The sequence below is a fragment of the Nyctibius grandis genome, chromosome 14, assembly GCF_013368605.1.
Source record: "Nyctibius grandis isolate bNycGra1 chromosome 14, bNycGra1.pri, whole genome shotgun sequence".
NCBI classification, from domain to species: domain Eukaryota; kingdom Metazoa; phylum Chordata; class Aves; order Nyctibiiformes; family Nyctibiidae; genus Nyctibius; species Nyctibius grandis.
The window spans coordinates 13,385,666-13,406,470 of NC_090671.1; the positions used below are offsets into that span (position 1 = coordinate 13,385,666).

The following is a 20,805-nucleotide window of genomic DNA, read 5'->3' on the forward strand; positions in this document are numbered from 1 at the left end:
CAGTTGAGGAAGAAACTTTCCTGAGGTCTGTGTGGTCGTGGTCTCGGGGGGTCACACCACGAGCCAGTCCACACTGTTGAGTGGGTGAGATGTGTGTGAGCATAGTAGGCAGGTGAGAGCTCAGCTTGACGGTGCTGGCATGTTACAAGCAGGTCATTTTAAGGGTTTCTCTACCTACCTGTGCTTGGGAGTAGAGCAGCCAGCCTGTAGTCTCACCAGTGTGCTATCCTGGTGTGCTTTTGGGGAGTTGGAGCTCAGTCCTGCCTCTTTTGCTATCAGGAGGATTCTCTCTGAGCTCTTGCTTTGCGTTATGGAAAATTGATTCTGGCGCTGATGGTTAGCGTGGCACTGTTATGACTCAGCAGAGTCTGAGTTGGAGCAGGGCTGCTCCTAAAACCCCTGAATGCGCCTGTGAAGTGAGTTGCAGAACAATTACTTGGTTGCTCTGTAGGCTTGTAGGGTTTCAGTTTCAAACGCCATAATCAGTAGTGCTCTACCTGAGCATTTGTCTTTGGGAAGGGGTTTAAAACGTGTTTTTAGCAGTTGAGAACTTTTAGTGCCTTTTCTATCTGTAGCCTTCTCCCTTGTTGTGATGATGAACGTTTGGTAGAGAGAGGGCGGTGGGTCAGCTCCTCAGTTGGACCAACACAAAGCCCTGCTGCACAGGTTTGGTTGCAGACTGGCAGTTTGCTGATTTGTACGTTTTGATTTGTTCACAAAAAACGTTAAATTAATAATTTAGTGTCTCAGAATTTTCTTAATTATCTTTCCAGTTTGCAATTTAGACAAGCCTTACATAGCTGATAGAAATTGAAACCCTTTTAGCCAAAAGTATTGCGCAAGTCTCCTATTCACCTGATGCCCTTGGGTGTAGCTTATAAGGAATATTGTTGTATCTGCTTTCTTCTTCCTCCTCTTATAGACAAGTTCCTCTTTGCTTGCCTTTTTCTGTTAAATCAAAGGGAACTGTTAATAGTGGATAATGGTTTGTGTTTTCAGGGATGCTGTAACCTATTCTTTTTTCCGTGGAAATCAGTGCAAACTCCTGGGTACTCAACTCTTCTGAAAACCAAACTGATTAGACAAATATCTTTTTTAAAGTGTGTGTTTAGGTGCTTTTCTCTCTTCTGTTTTTATAGTTGTCCGATTCCCTGAAGCGCCTGAAAGACAGTAACCTTTCTTCTGCGGGATCATCTGTTACCCCAAACAGCAGCACGCCGTTTTCCCACGACACAGCCTATTCCAGCTGTCGGCAAGACACCCCCAACTCGTACAGCCAATTTACCCCGCAGTCCCAAGGAACACCTCACACCCCACGCTTAGGGACGCCGTTTTCCCAGGATTCCACCTATTCTAGTCGTCAGACAACACCCGTGTACCATTTTGGGCAGGACAGTGGGTACAAACCCAGGAGACACGAAACAAAATTTACAGATGCCTACAACCGTCGACCGGGACATCACTACGTCCATAACGCGGCAGGTGTTTTCCGGGGGACGGAGCATCAGTTTAGTACGTTCAAATCCCATCAGCAGGAGCCAGTTCAGTTCTCTCACACTCCTCCCCTGAGCCACTCTAGTTCTTCGAGCTACAAATCTGCCTTCTCTCCCTACCAAGCACCAGCTGTATTTCCCCAGTCTGATGAACAGCAGTTTCCCCAAACTTCCAGGGAAACAGAGTACCGAAGACCTGCGCCACCTCCCGCTGAGATGGTCGTGGAAAGCAGCACTGCCACTAACATCGATTTTGTTCCAGTGAAGGAGAAACAGGAGGAGCCTCCGCCCTTGCCGGATTCGAACTCTGCTCCTGAACCGAGCACAGCATCCTTCTCTCAGACTCCAGAGAGAAGCGAGACCCCTGGCACCCCCACCATGGAGTCTGAAATGCAGCGTAACAGTTTAGACTCAAGGATTGAGATGCTCTTAAAAGAGCAGAGAACAAAGTTACCCTTTCTTAACGAGCATGACTCGGATCATGAGGTCCGAATGGAAGGTAGCCCTATCTCCTCTTCCTCTTCCCAGCTCTCTCCCATCCCAATGTACGGTTCAAACTCTCAGCCCGGTTACAGAGGTCAGTCGCCTTCCTCGCGCCCTTCCAGCACAGGCTTGGAGGACATCAGCCCGACGCCGTTACCTGACTCTGACGACGATGAGCCCATCCCTGGGACAGCCTCTCTGAGTCAGAATTCCCGGGGGACATCGGAGGCCAGCATGACTCCCATTGATCAACTGAGCAGGACCTCCAAAATTGAGACCTCAGAGGCTAAAGAAATGGTGCCTGGTGACCAGACTCCAACGTCAGAAAAAATGGACGAGGTAAGTGAGCTGGAACTGGGTTATGAAGCTTCATGCATATCCTCAGAGCTGGACAGGGCAGGGAGTCACTCTTTTCTTTTAGTGTCATCAGAGCATAGGGTTTCTGGTGGCTTTTTCTTTTACTTAAGGCAGCTGGAAATGAGTTAGATGTGATATGAAGTGATGGTCTTAATCAACTTGCCAGTCTCCAGCTTTCCTTGTTTATAACAGCAGCCAGCTGCAATTTATAGCTTCAGGAGAGCTCAAGGACTGCAAAAGCCACAGAAGTTTGGCCAGTGCTCATGCTGTGTGAATGTCCTGAGTGTCGACAGACACTTAAGCCACTAGAGGAGTTAATCGAGCACTTTCTGCTATTGCTTTGGTCCCTGGGCGTGGGTGTGGATGTATGCACACACTTGCTTAACGGGGCTTTCATGTTACGCTGAAGAATTGAACGTATACTTTGTTTGATAGCTCTCCAGCTATTTATGCCATCTGGTTTGAACGGGAGACAGTTGCAGGGTTTTAATACTCGCTTTGCTCAGTTGAAAGAGGGAGGTAGTTGGCTTTGGGGGATGTGCTCCAGTGAGTCTTCCAATAATAGAGCGGAGCTTGCTGCCTCTGCTGGGGCATTTGTGGCCGAAGGGACAACGAGAGCTTAACGGTGTGGAACGGTGCCAGCAGAGAGAGAAATTACGTTGTGTGGTATGTCTGTTTGGGAGGTCTGTTGCGACAAATGTGAGTATCACTGCAGTGGACGTGTCGGTCCTATTCTGCCGTGTCAAGGAGTGGTCAAAACACAGATCTTTGCAAATGCCAGACCCTTTCTCCTCAGTGTATGTAATAGTCATGCAAGCAAATGAAACTGCTGTCCTTAGTGTGCAAGAACTCTGCAGTAAGGGGACATCAACCATGCAAGAGGGCTGGTCTTGTGTAAATGTCCTGAGCGTGGTAGATCGATTTAATTTACTCATGAAAGTTTGCTGGGGTTAAGCTGGCAGAATGGATTTCCCTCCAGTGGTCTGCAGTTGTGAGGTTTTCACCTGAGAAGTGGCTGCATTTCAGGAGAGGGGGAGCTGCCTCTGTAGGTATAGGCTTTGCAGAGTGCTTAACTGGAGGAAAAGCCCTGCAGCAGTAACATAGTGCAGGTCTCTGTGCTAAATAGAAAAAAAATTGTAACTGTGCTGGATATTTTGTTTTTTCTACATAGCTTTCCAAACCTGTTTGTCCTTAGGGTTGTCAGTTTAGCCTTTGAAACAATTCAGCTGCCTGCGGTCTCATTCATCATCTAGGCTGGCCCGGGCTCCCCTCTTGGGAGGCAAGTCCCTGGCTGGTGGGACCTGATGATGTATTAATTAGGAATGGAGTTTTGATTCCTTGAGCTCAGTCTGGCAGGCTTAAGAGGGGATACTCTTAGTTTGTCTAAAAGAAATGAGGAAGGCATCCCTCATCTCCTTGCCATTCTGGCCTTGTATCTGCTGTCCCAACTCTCGTGCAAGTGGGTTGCAGCCAATTCTGAGCATGTTTAGGAAGATGGATGAATGCCAGCGCGGTATGTGGGGTCAGGCACTTTCTGTAGCTGAGCTCAGCGTTGGGGGACTGGCTGGGATGTTATATTTGTAGGTTGTGATATGGGGCAGTGGCATGCTGATGTTGAAGCCCATGTTAAATCTTTGTCTCCCCTTAATGAGATGCTGGTGTCAGAAGTTCACATTGATGGTTCTGTGGTACAAGATGATATAAATGCCTCAATCCTCTGCAGATGTCAGAAAGGTGGTAGCAGGGTCTCCATGCAGGTCATTTGCTGTCTTAATTGTCTCCTCCTCCCCAGAAGTTTGATGTTTGTTGTTGGAGCTGTTTATTCAGCCCTCCTCTTGGTTACAAATCACACTAAGCTATTCTGGCATGTTTGAAAAGTTGCCTGTGCCTTTCGTTGCTCCTTCTGATGCACAAAAAACGATCTACATGTGTTTTTGCTTCCTTCCCCCACTCTTCTCCCCCCCCCTCCACAGTTTTTTGCTTTAGAAAAAGGCTCTCCTGGCTTCCCTCTCTTTTGCTGAAGGAGCAGAGCTGAACAGTGACTTAACATAGGCTGAAATTTGAGCTGCAGCTTTCCAACTGAGTTAGAGAGGGGCATTGAGTCTGTCTGAGGGCTGGAAAGCTGAACCTCGGGCTTCAGCCTATTGTGATACCACTATTCAACTTTCAGTCCTTCAGAGAATCCTCCAGCAAAAAAGAGGGAAGGCAGACCCAAGTATTTCTAGTGACTGTGTTGTGTGGGGAGCAGAGCAGAAATGATATATTGGCGTAGGGAGGGCTCATTAAGTATCATAAGGAAGCAATAAAGGGCAGAGAGTTTGAACTTCTTGTTTACTTCATATTTGGCTCTTCAAGGGTCGGAGCAGCCCCAGGCCAACTCTCTTTGGGTGGGTGCTCCAGCTGCGAAAATCTCAGGGTTCGTAAGGATGCCAGCAAAGTTCCAGGGAAGTTTTTCCTGAGACAGTAGGTGCTTTTCAAGGACCTACTCCTGTTTCCCATCAAAACAAGCATGATTTTTGTCAGTGATTGCTAATATGGTAACATTTGTTCTATAGGTGTTGCGCTGTCAAATCGTCAGGCAAGTTAACCACCCCAGGCTTGCCATAAGTAAAGGAGGTACAGCCAAGCCCCAGCAATTGCTCTGATTTATCATGCAAGACCCCGGAGTTTGATTTCAAGATCCGGTATGATACTCCTAAGCCAGAGCTTGGCAGGGAGTTTGGGTGTGGGAGAGGAAGGGCCGTGCATCTGTCTGCAACACCTAACTCCGACTGGTCTCAGAGCAGTGATTATGGTCTGCAGAGAAAGTCCTGCTAAGCTTAGCCAAGGGACAAGCGCTGAGAGGTGGAACAGAGCGGGATGTGGGCAGTACGAGGTAAGAGGAGAAAAGGGATCCTTTACAAACAGTGCAACCTGCCAGCCAGGAAGATGAGGCAGAGAGGGCTTTTTCAAGAAACTAGAAGATGGCAAGGAAAGAAAACAGCCGAGCTGCATTGTTATTTTAGGAAAATTTTTGAGAGTAGCAATGTACAAACTTTCCTTCCTATGTTCCTGAGAGATAACAAGGAAAGAATTGTAGCAATTTCTTTTTCACAGGATCTCTGCTGTTTCAGAAGTGCAAAGGTTAAGTAAGTACAGTTTGACGTTTTGACATCCCATTTGAGCCAGGTCTTGGTTTTGCTTGGCTTGTTACAGGAAGAGGCCCTGCCTGTGTGTGCTGGGGAGGGTGACAGGATTATGACAAGTCACTTTGTTGTACATTGATGATGCCTTTCGTGTTTCAGCTTGTGAACGTATTGGTTTGTGTGCGTAGCCAGTGTGTAATAGGAAGACTGTATGATTGACAATGGTATTCTTCCAGGTTTACAAGTATAAAAGTACTTTTTAATTGAGGGATCAACAGACTCCTGTCTTCCTGGTAGTTTGGCTAAGCACCTAGTTACTGTAGTGGGAGGGTTGCCTTAAAAATGCCAAAGATAATCATAAAAATGAAGATCCTGAAATATGAATGAGGTGAGAGCTGTTCTCCTCCTGCTTGCTGTGAATTTTAGCAAATGGTTTGGAGAGCAAACTGGAAGTCGCACAGTGCACAGCAGCCCCAGAGACCCCGAAAGCCACTGCTGTCACCAGCACCCCTCAGGGTCTCACTCGGCTGTTGTGTTTTTAATGCCGTGCTAGATGCTGAGGTGCCTCTTACAGGACAGCATCGACATCCCTGTGACAAGCTGTGCATGTGCAGCGGATCCTCTTGCAGTTACCCGGGGAGAATTTCTGAGCTGTGCTTACACACGGATGAGGTGGGTCAGGCTCAGCCCTACAGTGAGCTCTGCTGAAGTCCCTGAGGTTACATCTGGGCTGAATTTGCTCTTAGCATTGAAGTATCTTTGGGTTCTTTTGTGGTTGCGGCCAGAACTGGAAGAAATTTATGTTGAAGTGTCACATTGTCCCTCTGGAGCCTTAGCAGGATGTGATGACATTCTCCTCAAGACACTGCATCGTGTCTTGTGCCACTCCATGCTGCTGCATCCCCATCCAGAGCGGGCTGTGTTTCAGTAGCTGGTAAATGATTCCCCTTTCCTACAGAGCCAAGTTCAACCTTTAGTTGCCACGAGTGCCTGTGAGAGAAAGCAGTGCCCCGATGGTGTGCAGGCAGTGAGAGGAGCTGCAGGGGGTTTCTCTGCCAGCAGTACCTGCAGTGGTTGCCCCAGGAGTGGTCGATGCCCCTTGGAGCTGTGCTGTGCGGGTGCAAGTCGGTCTGTGCCTGCAGAAGGATGCTTTCCTCCTGCACCCTGCTCCCATCCACGGGTTGTGTGGGGTCGGAGGCAGCCCCGTGTTCCCGAGATGTCGACAGTGGGTTAGATGGAGTGTCCTAAAGACAACCCCAAATACACGCTACTAAGGGATGTTTCTGGGCTGGAGAGTGCAGAAGTGATTTATTCAAGGTAAATGCACATTAAGGTTGAGAAGACAGAGTCTTAAGAGCCAGGAAATTTGATACCGTGGTTTCCACAGTAACTGTGCAAGAGCCCTTATGCCCATAAGTAGCTGTTATGTATGTATAATATATATGGGTACACCTGGGATCCAATTTACAGCTAGAGTGGGATTCATCATTTCTGGAGGGAGATGGGGGGAGTAGATGGGGGGAATGGTTGTTCTGAATGTACTTTTTTAATTGAAGAAGGGAGAAAAACCTGAGAGCTGTGATTTATGCCCAGTCTCATAAACACTTTTTCAAATTTTCCTGCCTCCTGAGCTCTTGCGAATGTGATCATGCCTGACAGAACTGGTTCCTAATGGAAACTCAAAAAAAAGGTATATGTTATGACTATGAATTTCCAGAAATGCAGCCAGCCAATGCCCAGGCAGCAAGGATTTGGATGACTGCTGTGGTTTTACATGTGAATTACACCAGCCATACTAAACCTGTGAAATTAAAATGAGAGCGAGCTGCTTAAACTGTGGGTTCAGTTCTGCCCTCCCTGACCCAGGCACCACAGCAGCGAGAAGCCACAGGGACTTCAGGGGATCTTGCAGAGTTTAAGCTTGTTCAGAAAAGAAAGGCAGCACACAAATCCCTCAAAAGGTGATTTAAATATCACACTACACTGGACCCTTTTGAGAGCTCAGGGATCTATTCAGCCTCCGTGCCCAGAGGAGGGAGCATGCTGGGGCAGCCCGACATCTACCCGGGGATGCTCGGGGCTGAGGGTCAGTTCCCCTATAACCTGGCCAAGGCAAGGATGTCCTGGCTCCCGAAGCAGTGGAAATGCAGGGTATTGTTATATTATGGGTTTTTTTTTCAGCGCTGATAGTGGAAGACCACAGGCAGGGACTGCTTCCTTGTACATCTGATTCAGTTACCAGATGACAACCTGCTGCTCCTGCAGAAAATGTATACAAAGTAGAGTAGTCTGTTCGTGTTTGCTAAGTTGTATTTGGCTTTGGACATTTTGTATTTGTCTCCAGTTTGATTCTTGGAGGGCTTATAAAGCTGGTTGTTAGCAGAGCAGAGGGCTTGACCCCCCAAATGTGTTCAGTGTAGGAAGCAGTGAGGGGTAACAAGCCCAGTGTCAGTTTTTACAGTCACTTTTTCAGAGCAGAATTGCATAGGATTCCCCTGGTGTTCCTGGGGATGCACCCCCCCATATGTGTGTGCTCCTGGGGTGAAAAAAGTCAAAAGGAGACATATTTGACTGTTTGTGGTTTGGGTTTTTTGGGTACGTAACAACTTCAGTGGAATGAGAGAACATGTCTCTTGTTGATAACAGAGCTAGAAATGGTGAAATGCTCTGGAGTGTAACTGAAAAATAGAAAGCAGGCTGTGGTTGGGAGGCTGAGTGGTTCTTTCACTCTCTCACGCCAGGCCAAGACTTTGAGGCTTTTGCATTTTGCATACCTAATAGAAATGACATTGCCATCCCTTTTTATAAATCACTGTTGCTGATTATACTCCTGCCACTAGCTCGGTTCGTTCTCTGTTTTGCCAACAGTGACTTTCTGTAAATTTTCAGTTCCTAGCGAACTGGATATGTGTAATTGAATTGCTTGTTAATAGGTAGAGCACTGCTTATTTTGTCTTTATGTAATCTATAGATGCTCTGCTGCACTGGAAACTTAGATCCAAATGACAATGTTTAACCATAGAATATAGCTTATGGGGTAATAATATTTGCAAGTCTGAGCTCTGCAGACCATTTACAGTTAGAGAGCCCTGGGCATCTTCCTTTTGCTGCTTACAGAGTTCTTCCTGTTCTTTTCAACACTCAGGTTTTAGCAGTGACGATGTTGAATGTTCAGACGTCATAAATGCAGGCTGTGAAGCCTCACATCGAAGCGACACGTTTTCCCCGAAGTTCCTCCAACCCATTATCACTCTAGTTGCATTTTGCATCTGATGGTTGTGAAAAGTGACCAAGGGAATGCAGACGAGTTACTGGATGGCAGCATGTGTTGCAACATGCAGTGACACTGAGAAAACGTGCTAGTGTGTTAGGTAATCAGTAGAAATATTGAGAAAATAATTGCTGCTAACATATTGTGCTGGCAGCCGCCAGAACAGCACTAATTTCTGGGTCTGATTTTGAAGAAGACGGAGCAGCCGCTGTGTTCTATATGTGTCTGTGTCTGACACAGAGCAGTGAACAGACGAGCGCTTATTCAAATTTCTGCTGGCTGTTGCCTTTCCTGGAGTCCTCTAAATAGATACAGTTCATCAGTAGAACGTTTTTTCCGTATGCATCAATTTTGAGTCTCATGACTTTGCCACCCCCCTTCTATTAATTTTAGTTTTCAGTTTGGGGTACTTGTTTGTACCTAGCGAAGACGGGGCAAAACTCAAAATGAAACCCCTGAGTTCGTTAATTCTGTGCCTCACGTACCTGCCCATGAGAGCTCCTTTGACCCAGACATGTTACTGCTGTCTCAGGATTTATTATGAAAGTGCAGTGCTTGCTTTTGGAAATGCCCATTCACCACGAGAAAAAGGTTGCTCAAATTTTGCAGCTCCTAAAACCGAAGTGATTTTTAAAAAGTTTTTTAAAAAAGACTTTTAAAAAGGTTTTTTATTTGCTTAGTGCTAAAATAAAGCCAATGCAATGGCTGCTTTCACAAGGTTCCCGTGGTGCAGGCAGGCCTGATGAGGTCAAGATGCGTATAAAATAGGAAGATGGCAAATTGGGCTTTCTAATTTCTCGCCAGGTTGGAATAGGTTCACTCCTCTGGGCGTTGCAAAAGCGTTGCTTCAGGAGCAGTTTGAGTAAAGGAAGTTGTTGGCGGCTTGGGCTTCGGCAATCGCTCTTTGCATAGAGGGCCCTGCGAGCACGGCGCAGGCACGGCGCGGGGAGGAAACGAAACTGCTGCTTCAACTCGAAGCTGGCAGCAGTTCTTATGGTTTGGAGGTTTGGTTGCAAAAGGGTCAGACAGCTGTGGCAGAACTTCCAGTTTTCACTTGTTGGGACTTGAGTATTTCGACGTAGGCACCTCTGAGTGTCGTTTGGATTTGCTGGCTGCTCTGAACGTGTGTGTTTTGTGGAGTATTTATTTATGTGGAGTTGATAACTGCGTACTAAGTGCAATTTATCGTGCACCTTTGACCAGCTCACCTGCGTTTTGCCCAGCATCTCTCTCTCTGTATCAGGCAGTAAGTCCAGGAGATCTTAGGAAAAAGGCTCTGAGAATGGTGAGGAGAAGAGGAAGAGGAGAAGCAGAGATGGTCTTACCAGAGTCCAGTTCTTCCCATCTTTCCTCCTTGCCTGCACCTTCAAGGATTCAAGGTGGGATGTCCTCAGGCTCACCACTGCCCAAATTCCCTGTATCGGTGGCATGGAGCCTTAGGAAGAAGGAGGCTGAGCGTGACGTGAAGGAAGGACTGGGTTTTGTTTTTCCTGGGTTTGAAACAGCCCTTTGCTGGCCTGATCAAGGAACCTGATGTCTGCTGCTTTTGTGGATGGTGTGGAGTGAGAGTTGCTTTCTTACATCCACATTTTTTCCAAAAAGAGCTGTGTTTCCCAGTGAGCAGTACAGTTTTGTGCTTATGTCCAAATGGTGTGTCCTCCTCCTGCTGTGCAGGATTAACATGCATTGCACATGTCGGGGATACGTTCCCTCTAGAGCCTGGGGAGGGATTGCTGAAGTAGGCGGCTTTTTGCCAGGTTTCCCTTCTCCCAAAGGAGCTTGTTATTTCTGGTGCCTTGTGTGTCCCAGGCAAAACAAAATATATATATTTCAGGTGACAGCGGTGTTGTTTGGTGGAAACAGAAGCTGGTTTGATGTTGGCTCATAGCTCTGGGGATGGCTTCCCAATCGAGTCCTTGTTGCTGAGCGGTTGCCAAACGTGGCGTTTTGGTCAGCAGATGTGGCTGAGAGTTTCCAGTGCAGATAATAGAAATACTGTCTTTGAAGGATGCAGATAAATGTGAGCAACTGTTATCATGGTGCTACAAGCATTTTGCTATTGTCCAGGATAAAAATTACTTGGAAAATATGAAAATCCTTAGTACTGCATAAAATTATTCAAATGACAGTAAAATACAAAGGGCAATCTACGTGTTGAATATATGCCATGGAGATGTGTGTGAAAGGATGCATTTTGACAAGGGAACCTCAATGAATGTATTTGCTTGTTAATACAATGTCAGGTGGGATTTATCTCCCAAGTTACATCAGAAAAGTGGTAACAGCAGATGGTTTTGCAAACCTGAGGTGTATTCCAGGTCAGTGAGAAGCAGGCAGGAAGGCAGCGTGTGTTTGGTGGCGAAGGGCAGCCTGGCCCCAGCAGAGCCCCGCTGGAGGATGGAGACCTGATGCTGGGGTTGCTTTTAAATTCCCCGGGAGCTGGCATCACACAGGGAGCACCCAGCCTGGCTGCAAGACACCACAAGTAAGCTGTGATCCCTGCTGGGTTGGATGCTCAGACTTCAGCTTGAGGAAATCTTGTTGCATGACTTTGTCGTGGCTCGTTGCTGGGATGCGTGTGCTACAAAAGGGCTGTGGCACAAGGCTGCAGTCAGGGAAGTGCCTTTTGGCACGGCTGCTGTGGGTGCACGGTCCTTTGGGGGGACCCAGGGTGGCTTTTGCAGCCCAACTTAGCTGGCTCTGTATCACTGTAGGGTCATGGAGAGTTGGGAAGCAGACAAGGGAGACGCAAGGAACCACGCAGGTGGGTTTGCACTGTTTTTTGGGGTCAACCACTGTGCAGTAAGTGCAGCTTCCACATGACTTCTGTCTTTGCTCTGAAAGGGTTTGTGTGGATCTGCTTTCAGTATCTAAGCTGAAGAAAACGTGAGCTTTAGATGGTACCATGCCTTTAAAAAAGTCAAAAATCAGAAGGGCAGCTCATAGTAGTCTTTAGACTCCTGAATTGGGATGGAGATTGTGTTAGGACTAGATTTTATTGTAAGTGAATTTGGAGCTAAATGTACAAACTGAGTTGTAAGAAGGATGAATGTTGGACCCTTGTTATGAGCCAGTTTTTGCACTATTTTTACGATCTTAACTACGCTGTTAGCAAGAGTATTGCACAGTGTAACTCTGTTCTAGCGAGGCACAACCTTAGTATCATATCCAGTAAGTGAGAAGTATTGATTATGGTGTGTAGTATAAGAAGTACCGTGTGGCTCTGGTGCTTTGAAAGGTGCTGAGGCTAAACCATCCTGCCAAAACTTGGACCATTCTTCGGGAGGAGAGTGAGGGAGCGGCTGTGTGGTATTTAGCTGCCTGCCAGGTTAAAACCACCACATAAGTAAGAAACTATCACATGCAAACCACCAAGCCAGCTGCTCCTGTACAAGTGCTTATAAAAAAAAAAAAGAAAAAAAAAAAAAGATGCTTGTGTGTTCCAGCTGGTCACCTGAATCAGTGAGCAGTGCATGGAGAGCATGAGCACAGAGCAGCGTTCGGCTGTTCTTGTGCCTTTCACATAGCTCTTTAAATGAGTAACGTGCCTTTTCAAGCATTCATATGTAACTTCAAACTAATGAATCAATCTAGTGGGAAAGCTGCTTTAAAAAATAAGAGCTGTGTGACTGAGAGTGGCTTAGATATGTCTGCTCAAGTAGGGGCTGCAGAGATGCTGTACTGCCGTCTGCTTCTGCAGGGCTTTGCGCTGATCTGGATCATTTTAGCAAAGCTCTTTAAAGCAGGTATTAAGGAAGTGAGTAAAACAAGTGTCACCAACATGGGGAGGCCTTGAAGAATCCGAGGGCTGGGGTGGTCGGTCTGAGGAGCAGAGCACAGGTTGCCTGGCACGGGCTGCTGCTGAACAGCTCTGCCCATGTGCATGCAGCCCTTCTTGAGTGGTCGTCTGTGGTAGAGCTTGATTATGGCTTTGCTGCAAGAGAGAACAGAAAGAAACTTTGGACTAATTCATGAGTAAGCAAGGAAAAGGCACGTCTTTACCCTTCTTTGGTTGTCTGTGTTGTTGGGGGTTATTTCCTCTAGGTCGCTGAAAGACCTTCAGTGGGAGGTCAGAGCAGTTTGTGCCATGCAAAAACCCCATCAGCAGCAGGACTGTACGTGGTGGTGCTCCCCTGGGGTCCCTCTGCTACTCCTGACCAGCAGATTAGGATGTGATCGTGCTCAGTAGTTGCTGGTGGACCTGTCTTCCACAAACATCTAATCCATTTTTAAACCCATCTGTACTTCTGAGTCTTTGCAGTATCCTGTGGCAGTGAAGTGTACAGCTGAATTTTGCTCTAGGTGAAAAGTGTTTCCATGTGTTTGTTTTAAACCTCCTGCTTGCTAATTAGGGGACAGGTGGGGAAATCAGCATATTTTACCTCTTGTCTCTTTTTTGAATATTTTATGCCTGCACAAATGGCAGTGGGAATGCAGCCCAGCTGTGGGGTATTTCCACTCTGTAATTTAGAACAGTTGCGGTTACACAATTTATTTTGCATATAGTGGGGATAGTTTAATAGCAAAAGTTTGGTATCTTCTAGAAGGCCATGAGAAATGTCATGTCCTGCACAGAGATTATTTTTGTTAAGGGATCAGTCAGCAGTTGGCAGCCACAAGGGTTATGTTTCCATCACCCGAGAGGAGTGGTATGGGGAAAAAGTTGCCTTTCCCTCACTGAGCAGGTTTTGGAGAGGGGACAACTTGAAGGTATTTCTGGCTGGATAGTGCTTTAGGCTTTGGCTTAGAATGAGCAAGAGTTTTAATGAATATGTTATGAACCTCAGCTGATGTGCTTCGTTCTCTCCTCTCTGACTGCACTTAGTTAAATCAGAGTACAGCAAGAGAAGGAAAATCTAAGCAGGAAGTAAAGCAGTGAAAAATTCAAGATGTCTCCAGAGAGAAGATCTGTAAGAAAAGAGAAATGTTACCAATGGGGAACTGTTTCTTGCTGGCCTCACCCTTACTTTTGAGGAAGAACATCTCTGTTCAGCCTCTTTAGCTGCTTGAAATAGACTCCTTGGAGTGAAACGTCTCCTGTGGTCTAGCTGGGGTTTAATGTATCTACGGCACTTTGCTGGGAAGGACTTGTTAGCTTGTGTTGTAGTGCTCAGAAAATGAGTGGAGCCTGCTAAGTTCATTAGGGTCCAGTCATCGTTTGTGGTCACTGCAGCAAAGGGCTGGCGGTCCGGCCACAGCAAGTTAGGAGAAGTTTTTTGCCTCATGAGCCTCTCATTCCCCAGGGTCATTCTCTGCTGCGATGTCCCAGTAGGCCTGGAGCACTCACACCACCTGCAGTGGGGGCTTCATCCAAAGTGGTTTTGTCAAGATGGGGTGGGCTGGCTGAACGGTCTTGTCTGCAGCAGTTTTGTTGGGAGCTTCAGAAACACAGCAGATGTCCTGTTCGTCCTGTCTTGGGATGATGGCAGTGGCTGTCTCCAGAACAGAAGGCTGCAAAGTGTTCTTATTTGAAACCATACTGTGTTGCCACTGTGACTGCAGTCAAGATGATAACAAGGTCCTAAAGATCTTATTAACAGTGTGTTTCCTCTTTCATGCTTTCTTATTTTTTCTCAAACAGTTGGTACTGGGATAGAAGCGAGCTGCTGGGAGGAGAGTAGTGCTGAGTCTGTGTCACCTCCCAGGACGGCAGCGGAGGGCTTGTGAAATCTCAGTAAAAGTGTTCAGGAAAGGTTCACATAAAAATCAGGACTTTAACTCTTCCCCTTGCTTGTTCCACAGTTTTTGTAGGGTAAGAGCTGTACTTGTTTGAAAAGGGCTGTTCTGGGCTACCTCTGTCAGCTGTGGGCTACAAGCTTCTGGGTTGTCTTGTAGGTCCCAAAAACAGTTGGGCCTCTTTGCTTCCCAGACGCATGAACAGATCAGGACTGCGCCCTAGAAATTCAGGGCAAGAATAGCTCCAGCTCTTGTAGAGCAGAGGGAGAGGCCAGGCTCATCGTTTGGGATGCCTCTTGAGAAGGAAGGCAAGTGTCTGAACTGCTGCCTCAGGATATGCTTAGTGGCACCTGGGTCTGAGAGCAGACAGCAACGAGCAGAAGAGCGTTAAAAGATGATACTGATGAATGATCTAACAAAAGCTCTTCTTTTTTTTGTTTTGCCTGTTGTCCTCCAAGAGCCTAATTCCTTCATTTCTGCCCTCCCTTCTGAGGAGACTCAACATTGCACGGGTTGCATTGAGGCTGTCCAGGTCTTGCAAATGAAACTGCTGCTGCTACTAACACTGGAAATGCAGAGAGCACTGAACAGAGCCCTGAAAACACTGCTGTAGCTGTAATAACCACGTGATTTTAGATACTCAAGGATACAGTAGTAGTGCGTAAAAGAGGAAGAATATCAAACTGGCCTGGTTCTGCTGATTAGAACTTGTTTAAATACAGTATGTGTACGACCTATTCTTCAATAGGCTGCTATCAGCTGGGAAGCTAGACTGCTTTCCAAGCTTATCTGCTTTCTTATCACCCTGTTGGTAGCAAGACCTGAATTCATGGCTCCATTTGACCTAAGGTTTAAGTATGAGGGTAAGCTCAGGGGATGGCATGTGAGCTCCTGCCTGGCACTGAACTGTGAGGTATCTGTGTACTCTGCACACTCAGTTATTGCACTTTTTTTTTAACTTATAGGTGGACTCTGATCTGGTCTTGCCAGTTCCCTTCTTTATCTTCGATTGTAAAGTACCTTCTGCTCTCTAGAAGTGTGGGTGCATTTCTGCACACCAGTGTGAAGAACAAAACAAAGCATTTCAGAATCATTTGGGAAATGAGGTCTCTGTATTATACAGTGTGATTTCTCCTAAATTCCTTGCTTTTCTTTGCATCTTTAGAGAGGGAGATGCTGCCTCAAGCTCTGCATCTTTTGTCTGTGGACAGACCTTAGAATAAAATCTACTGATAATAGCTGAGATGGCAGAAAATGACAGAGAAGCCCATTGCATGCTTACTGCTGCCTTTCTCTTCTTCAGACAGACTGTTTAGTTCCTCTGTTGGATTTGGCTGGTTTCTTCCCAGGACTCTGCATCACTGAACCTGGTGTCTGAAAAGGGCTTTACCTGGGTAAAGCCAGTCTGGCTGTATGAAAGTCTTTGGGAGAAGCAGAGAACATTCCCTGACTAATTTATCTGTAGGGGGTATTTTCTTGCCACTCTACCATCCTTTTATGCATGACTTAGCTTCCCAGCCGACTGAAGCCTTTGAAGTTAGATTGCAAATAGCTCCTCAGCTATCCCTTCCCCCCATCTAAAATAGGGAAACCAGAACAACCATTGCTGTGGAAAGAGCCTGCCTTGTTACATGGCTCCCCAATGTTAACACCCCTCTCGCTTTTCCTCCTTCCTTTTCCCTACCTCCTCCTCCCCCCCATAAAGAAACCTTTTTTCCCCCCTTAATAAGATCTGCTTAAGACTTGAGGGAAAACGCCGTGGTTCCATAAGATGGTAAATCCAATTTTAGGGTGTTTCATATGTGATGAAAAACACTATGGCCGCGTGACGCAGCCCCTGAATTGGCACACATTCGCCCTGCCAGTTCGAATTTGTTCATATAATGCAGAAGGGACGACTGTCCAGGCAAGCTTCACACTGGGGCACGCATGGGCTGCCCAGGCATCCCTGATCTTGGGCTGGGGGCCAGTGACTCCCCGTCATGTACCCTCGCTGTATGTTGTGATCTGCCCAGTTGTATGATCGCATTTGTCTTGGCGCAAATCCGTGTAGTCAGGGGGTCTGGAAGCTTCTATTCTCAGCGCTGATGAACACGGACCCAGAGGATGTTACGTTAGCCTGCGCTGCTCCTAGGGCTGTCCCTGCGGACACCAGAGAGTGTTGTGCATGCTGGAAGCCCAGGGGCAATGTCTGGCTTCTCCAAATATCCCTTCTTCAGTGATCTTGCCAACAGGAGCGGTATAACTGCATCATATGCCGTGAAGCTTGCAGTTCAGAGCCTCCTTTCCCTTATTGAAGGGACAAAGACCTGAATTAAACCACCCCTTTTCTGGAAGGTAACGCACTCATCATCAACACAGCAAACCCCTCTTTGCCAATTCATCTCTTTAGGCTTTCTGCTGAGGCAAATCTGGCCGTTGTTTTCCCGCTGGCTTAATTTATGGCTCTGAGGCTTGCTATCCTAGGAAGCTCTTGCAGTGGGCTCTTGCAAGTTGTGTTGAAAAATAAAGTGTGGTGCTTTCTTGCCAAGAGAAGGGATTTTTCAAAGTACCAAATGCTGGTTGTCTTCTCCCTTTGGGATCACATTTCTCAAGTCGTCTTGTTTCTGGATCAGTGAAGATCTGGTTACCCTGGACCACTAATCGCACTGCATTTGCTTCCCATCTCTGTCCTCTTTACTTCAGGTAGAGTTGTCTGTCCTTCCCTGGATCTCTAGTTAAATAAGTTTTTAGCCTTGTGGAGATGCTTGGAGGCTGTCTAAGTGTGTGTTTCTGCTCCAGGATCCATTTCAGCTTTTGGAAAGAAGAACCTGTGCAGCTTCTGCAGCCACCGGAGCTTCTATTTACAGTCAAGTAAAAATAGCCTGAGTCCCTCGTGTTCAATTGTTGCATCTGTTTTCTCCTATTTTTCATTTTTTTTGTGGACCACTGTTTCATGCTCCATGTCACCTCAGTGGTCCCTGGGCTTTGCTTTGGGAAATACTGACTTAAGCTACTGCTCCGTTCCCTTCCTTGGAACGGATGCTATGTCACTGTCCTGCGGGGAGAAGGTGGAGGGTAATCCCCTCTGGAGTCTGAAAAGGTGCCTTGAAGTGTTGAGACCCACCTCAGATGCCCAAGTCATCATCCGACGGCCTGCAGGAAACTGGCAGTGCAGATTTGCATGAGTCTGGGATGCTGTCGTTGGCACTTCTGTCATTTTAGCTCATTTTATGATCTTAATTCACTAGACTTTCTACTGATGGCGTGGACCAGTGGGCAGCCTTCCAGCTCTCTCGCTGTCCTTAAAACACAAGTCAATTGACTTATGTTCCTAGTGTCAGAAAACACTGGAAGTGAACGAGGAGACCTTTTCCCTTCGTAAGCATTAGCTCCGTGTGCTTCCCCTACTTGAGAGCCCTTCCTGCGGTGCACTGAAAGCCCAGGTGAGCTCCTTCTTCTCATGCTTGCAAATCCACCTTGTGGCATGTCCCCACGTACAGGACAGTCTAATTAGGGACAGCACCTGAGGCAGCACATTGCGAGACACAAACAAGCACCACGGTGGTTTTTCCTCACCCCATCCCCTCTTCTGGGACTGACGGGAACTTCTGGGGAATTCTCCCTCTGTCCTTCTGTGGTTTGAGGTATCGTCTTCAAGGTCCCTCTTGGCATTAGAAGGAAGAAAAAAAGAAAGTGGCCTAAGTTAGGCTGGTGTTTACGGTGCTGTTTGTTTACAATGAGCACTTAAATATTATTGTCACTCGTTTTACTCGTTGTGCAGCCCTGTAGGTGTGGGGAGGATAGTCTGTGCCAAAGAAGTGCTGCAAGTAAGTACCAGACCAAAACACAAGCTGAGCCAAGACAGTGTATGTGTCAGGTAGGATATTGTCACCTTGTAGAGCTTGAATTCTCTTTTTCAAGTAGTGAGAGAAACTTCCACAAGGGATAATAAAGAAACCAAAGCACCCAAGTAACGTGTCTCCTTCTGTGAGAAATCCCTTCTCTGTTGCAGCCTTTTTGGTGCCCCTTTTTGTGGGTCACAGCGGTGAGTCCATCACCCTGATCTGTGTTCTGCTTTGCTTCATTTGCAACGTTTGCCTGCGAGTTAGCATTGCAAAGTGCTGTATAAATACATAGCTGTGTGAAAATCTTGCAGTCTTCTGTTCTTGAGATAGAAATACACGTTGCTGAAGATATTTATACTCACTGATCTGTAGTATGTTAATCTTTCCATTTGCCTGTTCCTGAGCTGGGCATTTTATTATAGTGCAAATACACCTGAAAGCTCTCTGTGTCCTGATTAAAAGCTGCTGTGATTGCAGCTGCGTGCTCTGACAGCGGCAGGAGGACGGGTGCTCTCTTAGCTGCCCAAAGGAGGCTGAAAGACGTGACTGACCGACCCAGGGTGTCCGGGGAGGATGTGGTGGTGGTGTGCTGGCCCACACGAGCCACCACGGGCACTGGTGATGGCGCAGTTATCTGAACAGGCTTGAAAGCTCACCTGGGAAGGTGCAGGCAGCGGTTTGCTCTGTGTTTTTTTTTGCTGCTGTAGCTAAACTGCTGGCAAACCACCTTGGGTAGCTCTGCCCTCCTGTGCACCTCTTCTGCAATGCCAAAGTACCACCCCTGTGTGTGTTCTTTCAGAGGGAGAGCTATAATTACAGATAGGAAAGTAAAATATTTGTATGTATTGTAAATATGATACTGAGTCTGCCTTGTTCACGCCTGACACCATGAGGTGTGAATGCTCATCACTGTCCCTCTGCCATTGTGCCCGAGTGATGCACTCCTGATAAACAAAGAGGGCAGTTTGGGGGCATGGGTCCTCTTTACAAGCTTTGCCAAGGATGTGTGGAACCTGCAAGCTCTTCTCTAGCTAAAATCAGATTACAAACGAACAAAGCAATACTCTCTGAACACCTCGCTGTGCTCCGTGTGTAGGTTTTGGACAGCAAGAGGTATTTCACTCTGTTAGCAAAGTGAATGGTGGGGTTCTCTGGGCCAAACTTGAATGGGCTTGTGTTTTTTTAAAAGGAGTTTTTCATTGAAATCGTGTCTTTGAGCAAGAGTGGCAGGTGGCTGGTTTGCATCCTCAGGCTTCCTTTTTGTTCTGGACGGTGCTGTAAGAAACGTGGCAGGTTTGACACGTCTCGTTCTCTTTAATGTGTTCTGCTGAAGGGGTCTGGGAAGAGAGAGCTGTGTTGTAGAGAACACGGGCTGTTTTCACCCTGGGATCACAGCACATCGCGTCAGGGCTGTTTCCCTCGTCGAACACAGAGCGGAGGCAGCCGGAGGGACATGGATTCTATTCTCCACTCCATCAGCGACTTGCTGCGTGACCTTGCTCAGTCAATTGTCTCCTCTCCCTCACCTCTGGAGGTTTTTCTATTCCCACTTTTTTTGTAAGGATAAAGGGTGAGACTTGCTCACTTGTGAATTTTTTAGACCCTTGGATGGACTTAATCCAAAACCAAGTGATGACTGTTTGACCAGGTGATGAAAACTTTTTGTCCAAGAGCTACTTGTGATTTTTAGTTCTAGCTTTAGTGAAAAGCTGCTGCTTAACATTTTAAATGGCAAAGATTTTCAGTATTTAAATACAGAGTTTTTTAAGTTTTAGGGCTTAAAGAGTGAATTTTTTTATTCTGTTTGGTTTCTGCGAGCGCAAGTTGCAGCAGGCTTAAACGTTTGCTACTCCTTGCAAGCATGGGATGCTTCACTTCATTAAAGCTAATGACCTTGCATTGTGCTGAATGCCATTGATCCTGCATTTCATTCCTTCGATGCACCAGAGCTCAGCCACACTATGTCAGAGTAGTTGCTACGTTCAGTGCTATAAGTTCCCTACCTGAAATACAGGTAACTTAGTACCCAGCAGAATATTTAAGTGTTCGGGATGTTCCCTTCACTTAAGTCAAGAGGCTCTGCCCTTGCTAAAACGCACTGGTACCGGTATTAAAGGTGGCAGGTAGCATTTTGGTGAAGAGTGAATGAGGCCATTTATAACCAGTTATGCTGATGTGAATCTCTCCCGACAAATTTGCATCGTTAAAACACCTTTGGAAAAATGTGTCATGCGTATAATTAAATACCTGTTTTGCTAACTCTTAATTTAATTAATGCAAAGTAAAGGTGGCAGCACAAATTAATTTAGTTGGAAATGGCTTTTCTCTCAGTGGGCTGAAGGGAGGTTTTCTGGAGGTGTTGTACCGGGTGTCCTCAGAAATGTGCACGTGAACTACAAGACTGATTGACACAGTTTTTTGACAGTGATGGCCATGTCATCCTCATAACAGGACACAGGCCACATATCAGCTCACTTTTTTCCCCTTCTGAGAGCAAAGAGTGAGGCCAGCTAGAAGGTGGTTTCACTGGGAGGACAGTGTAGCTACTTTTCAGCTCTACCCTGAGAGGTGTA

The 20,805-nt window shown here is 46.7% G+C and overlaps 1 protein-coding gene across 1 annotated transcript in view; it reads left to right on the forward strand.

The window, feature by feature from the left end:
* SETD1B (SET domain containing 1B, histone lysine methyltransferase) overlaps positions 1 to 20,805 on the forward strand; it is a 55,007-nt gene that overhangs the window by 6,738 nt on the left and 27,464 nt on the right. The window contains exon 6 of the mRNA XM_068412580.1: positions 1,140 to 2,315. Within this exon, the coding sequence (XP_068268681.1) occupies positions 1,140 to 2,315 (1,176 nt within the window). The remainder of the gene's footprint in view (positions 1 to 1,139; positions 2,316 to 20,805) is intronic.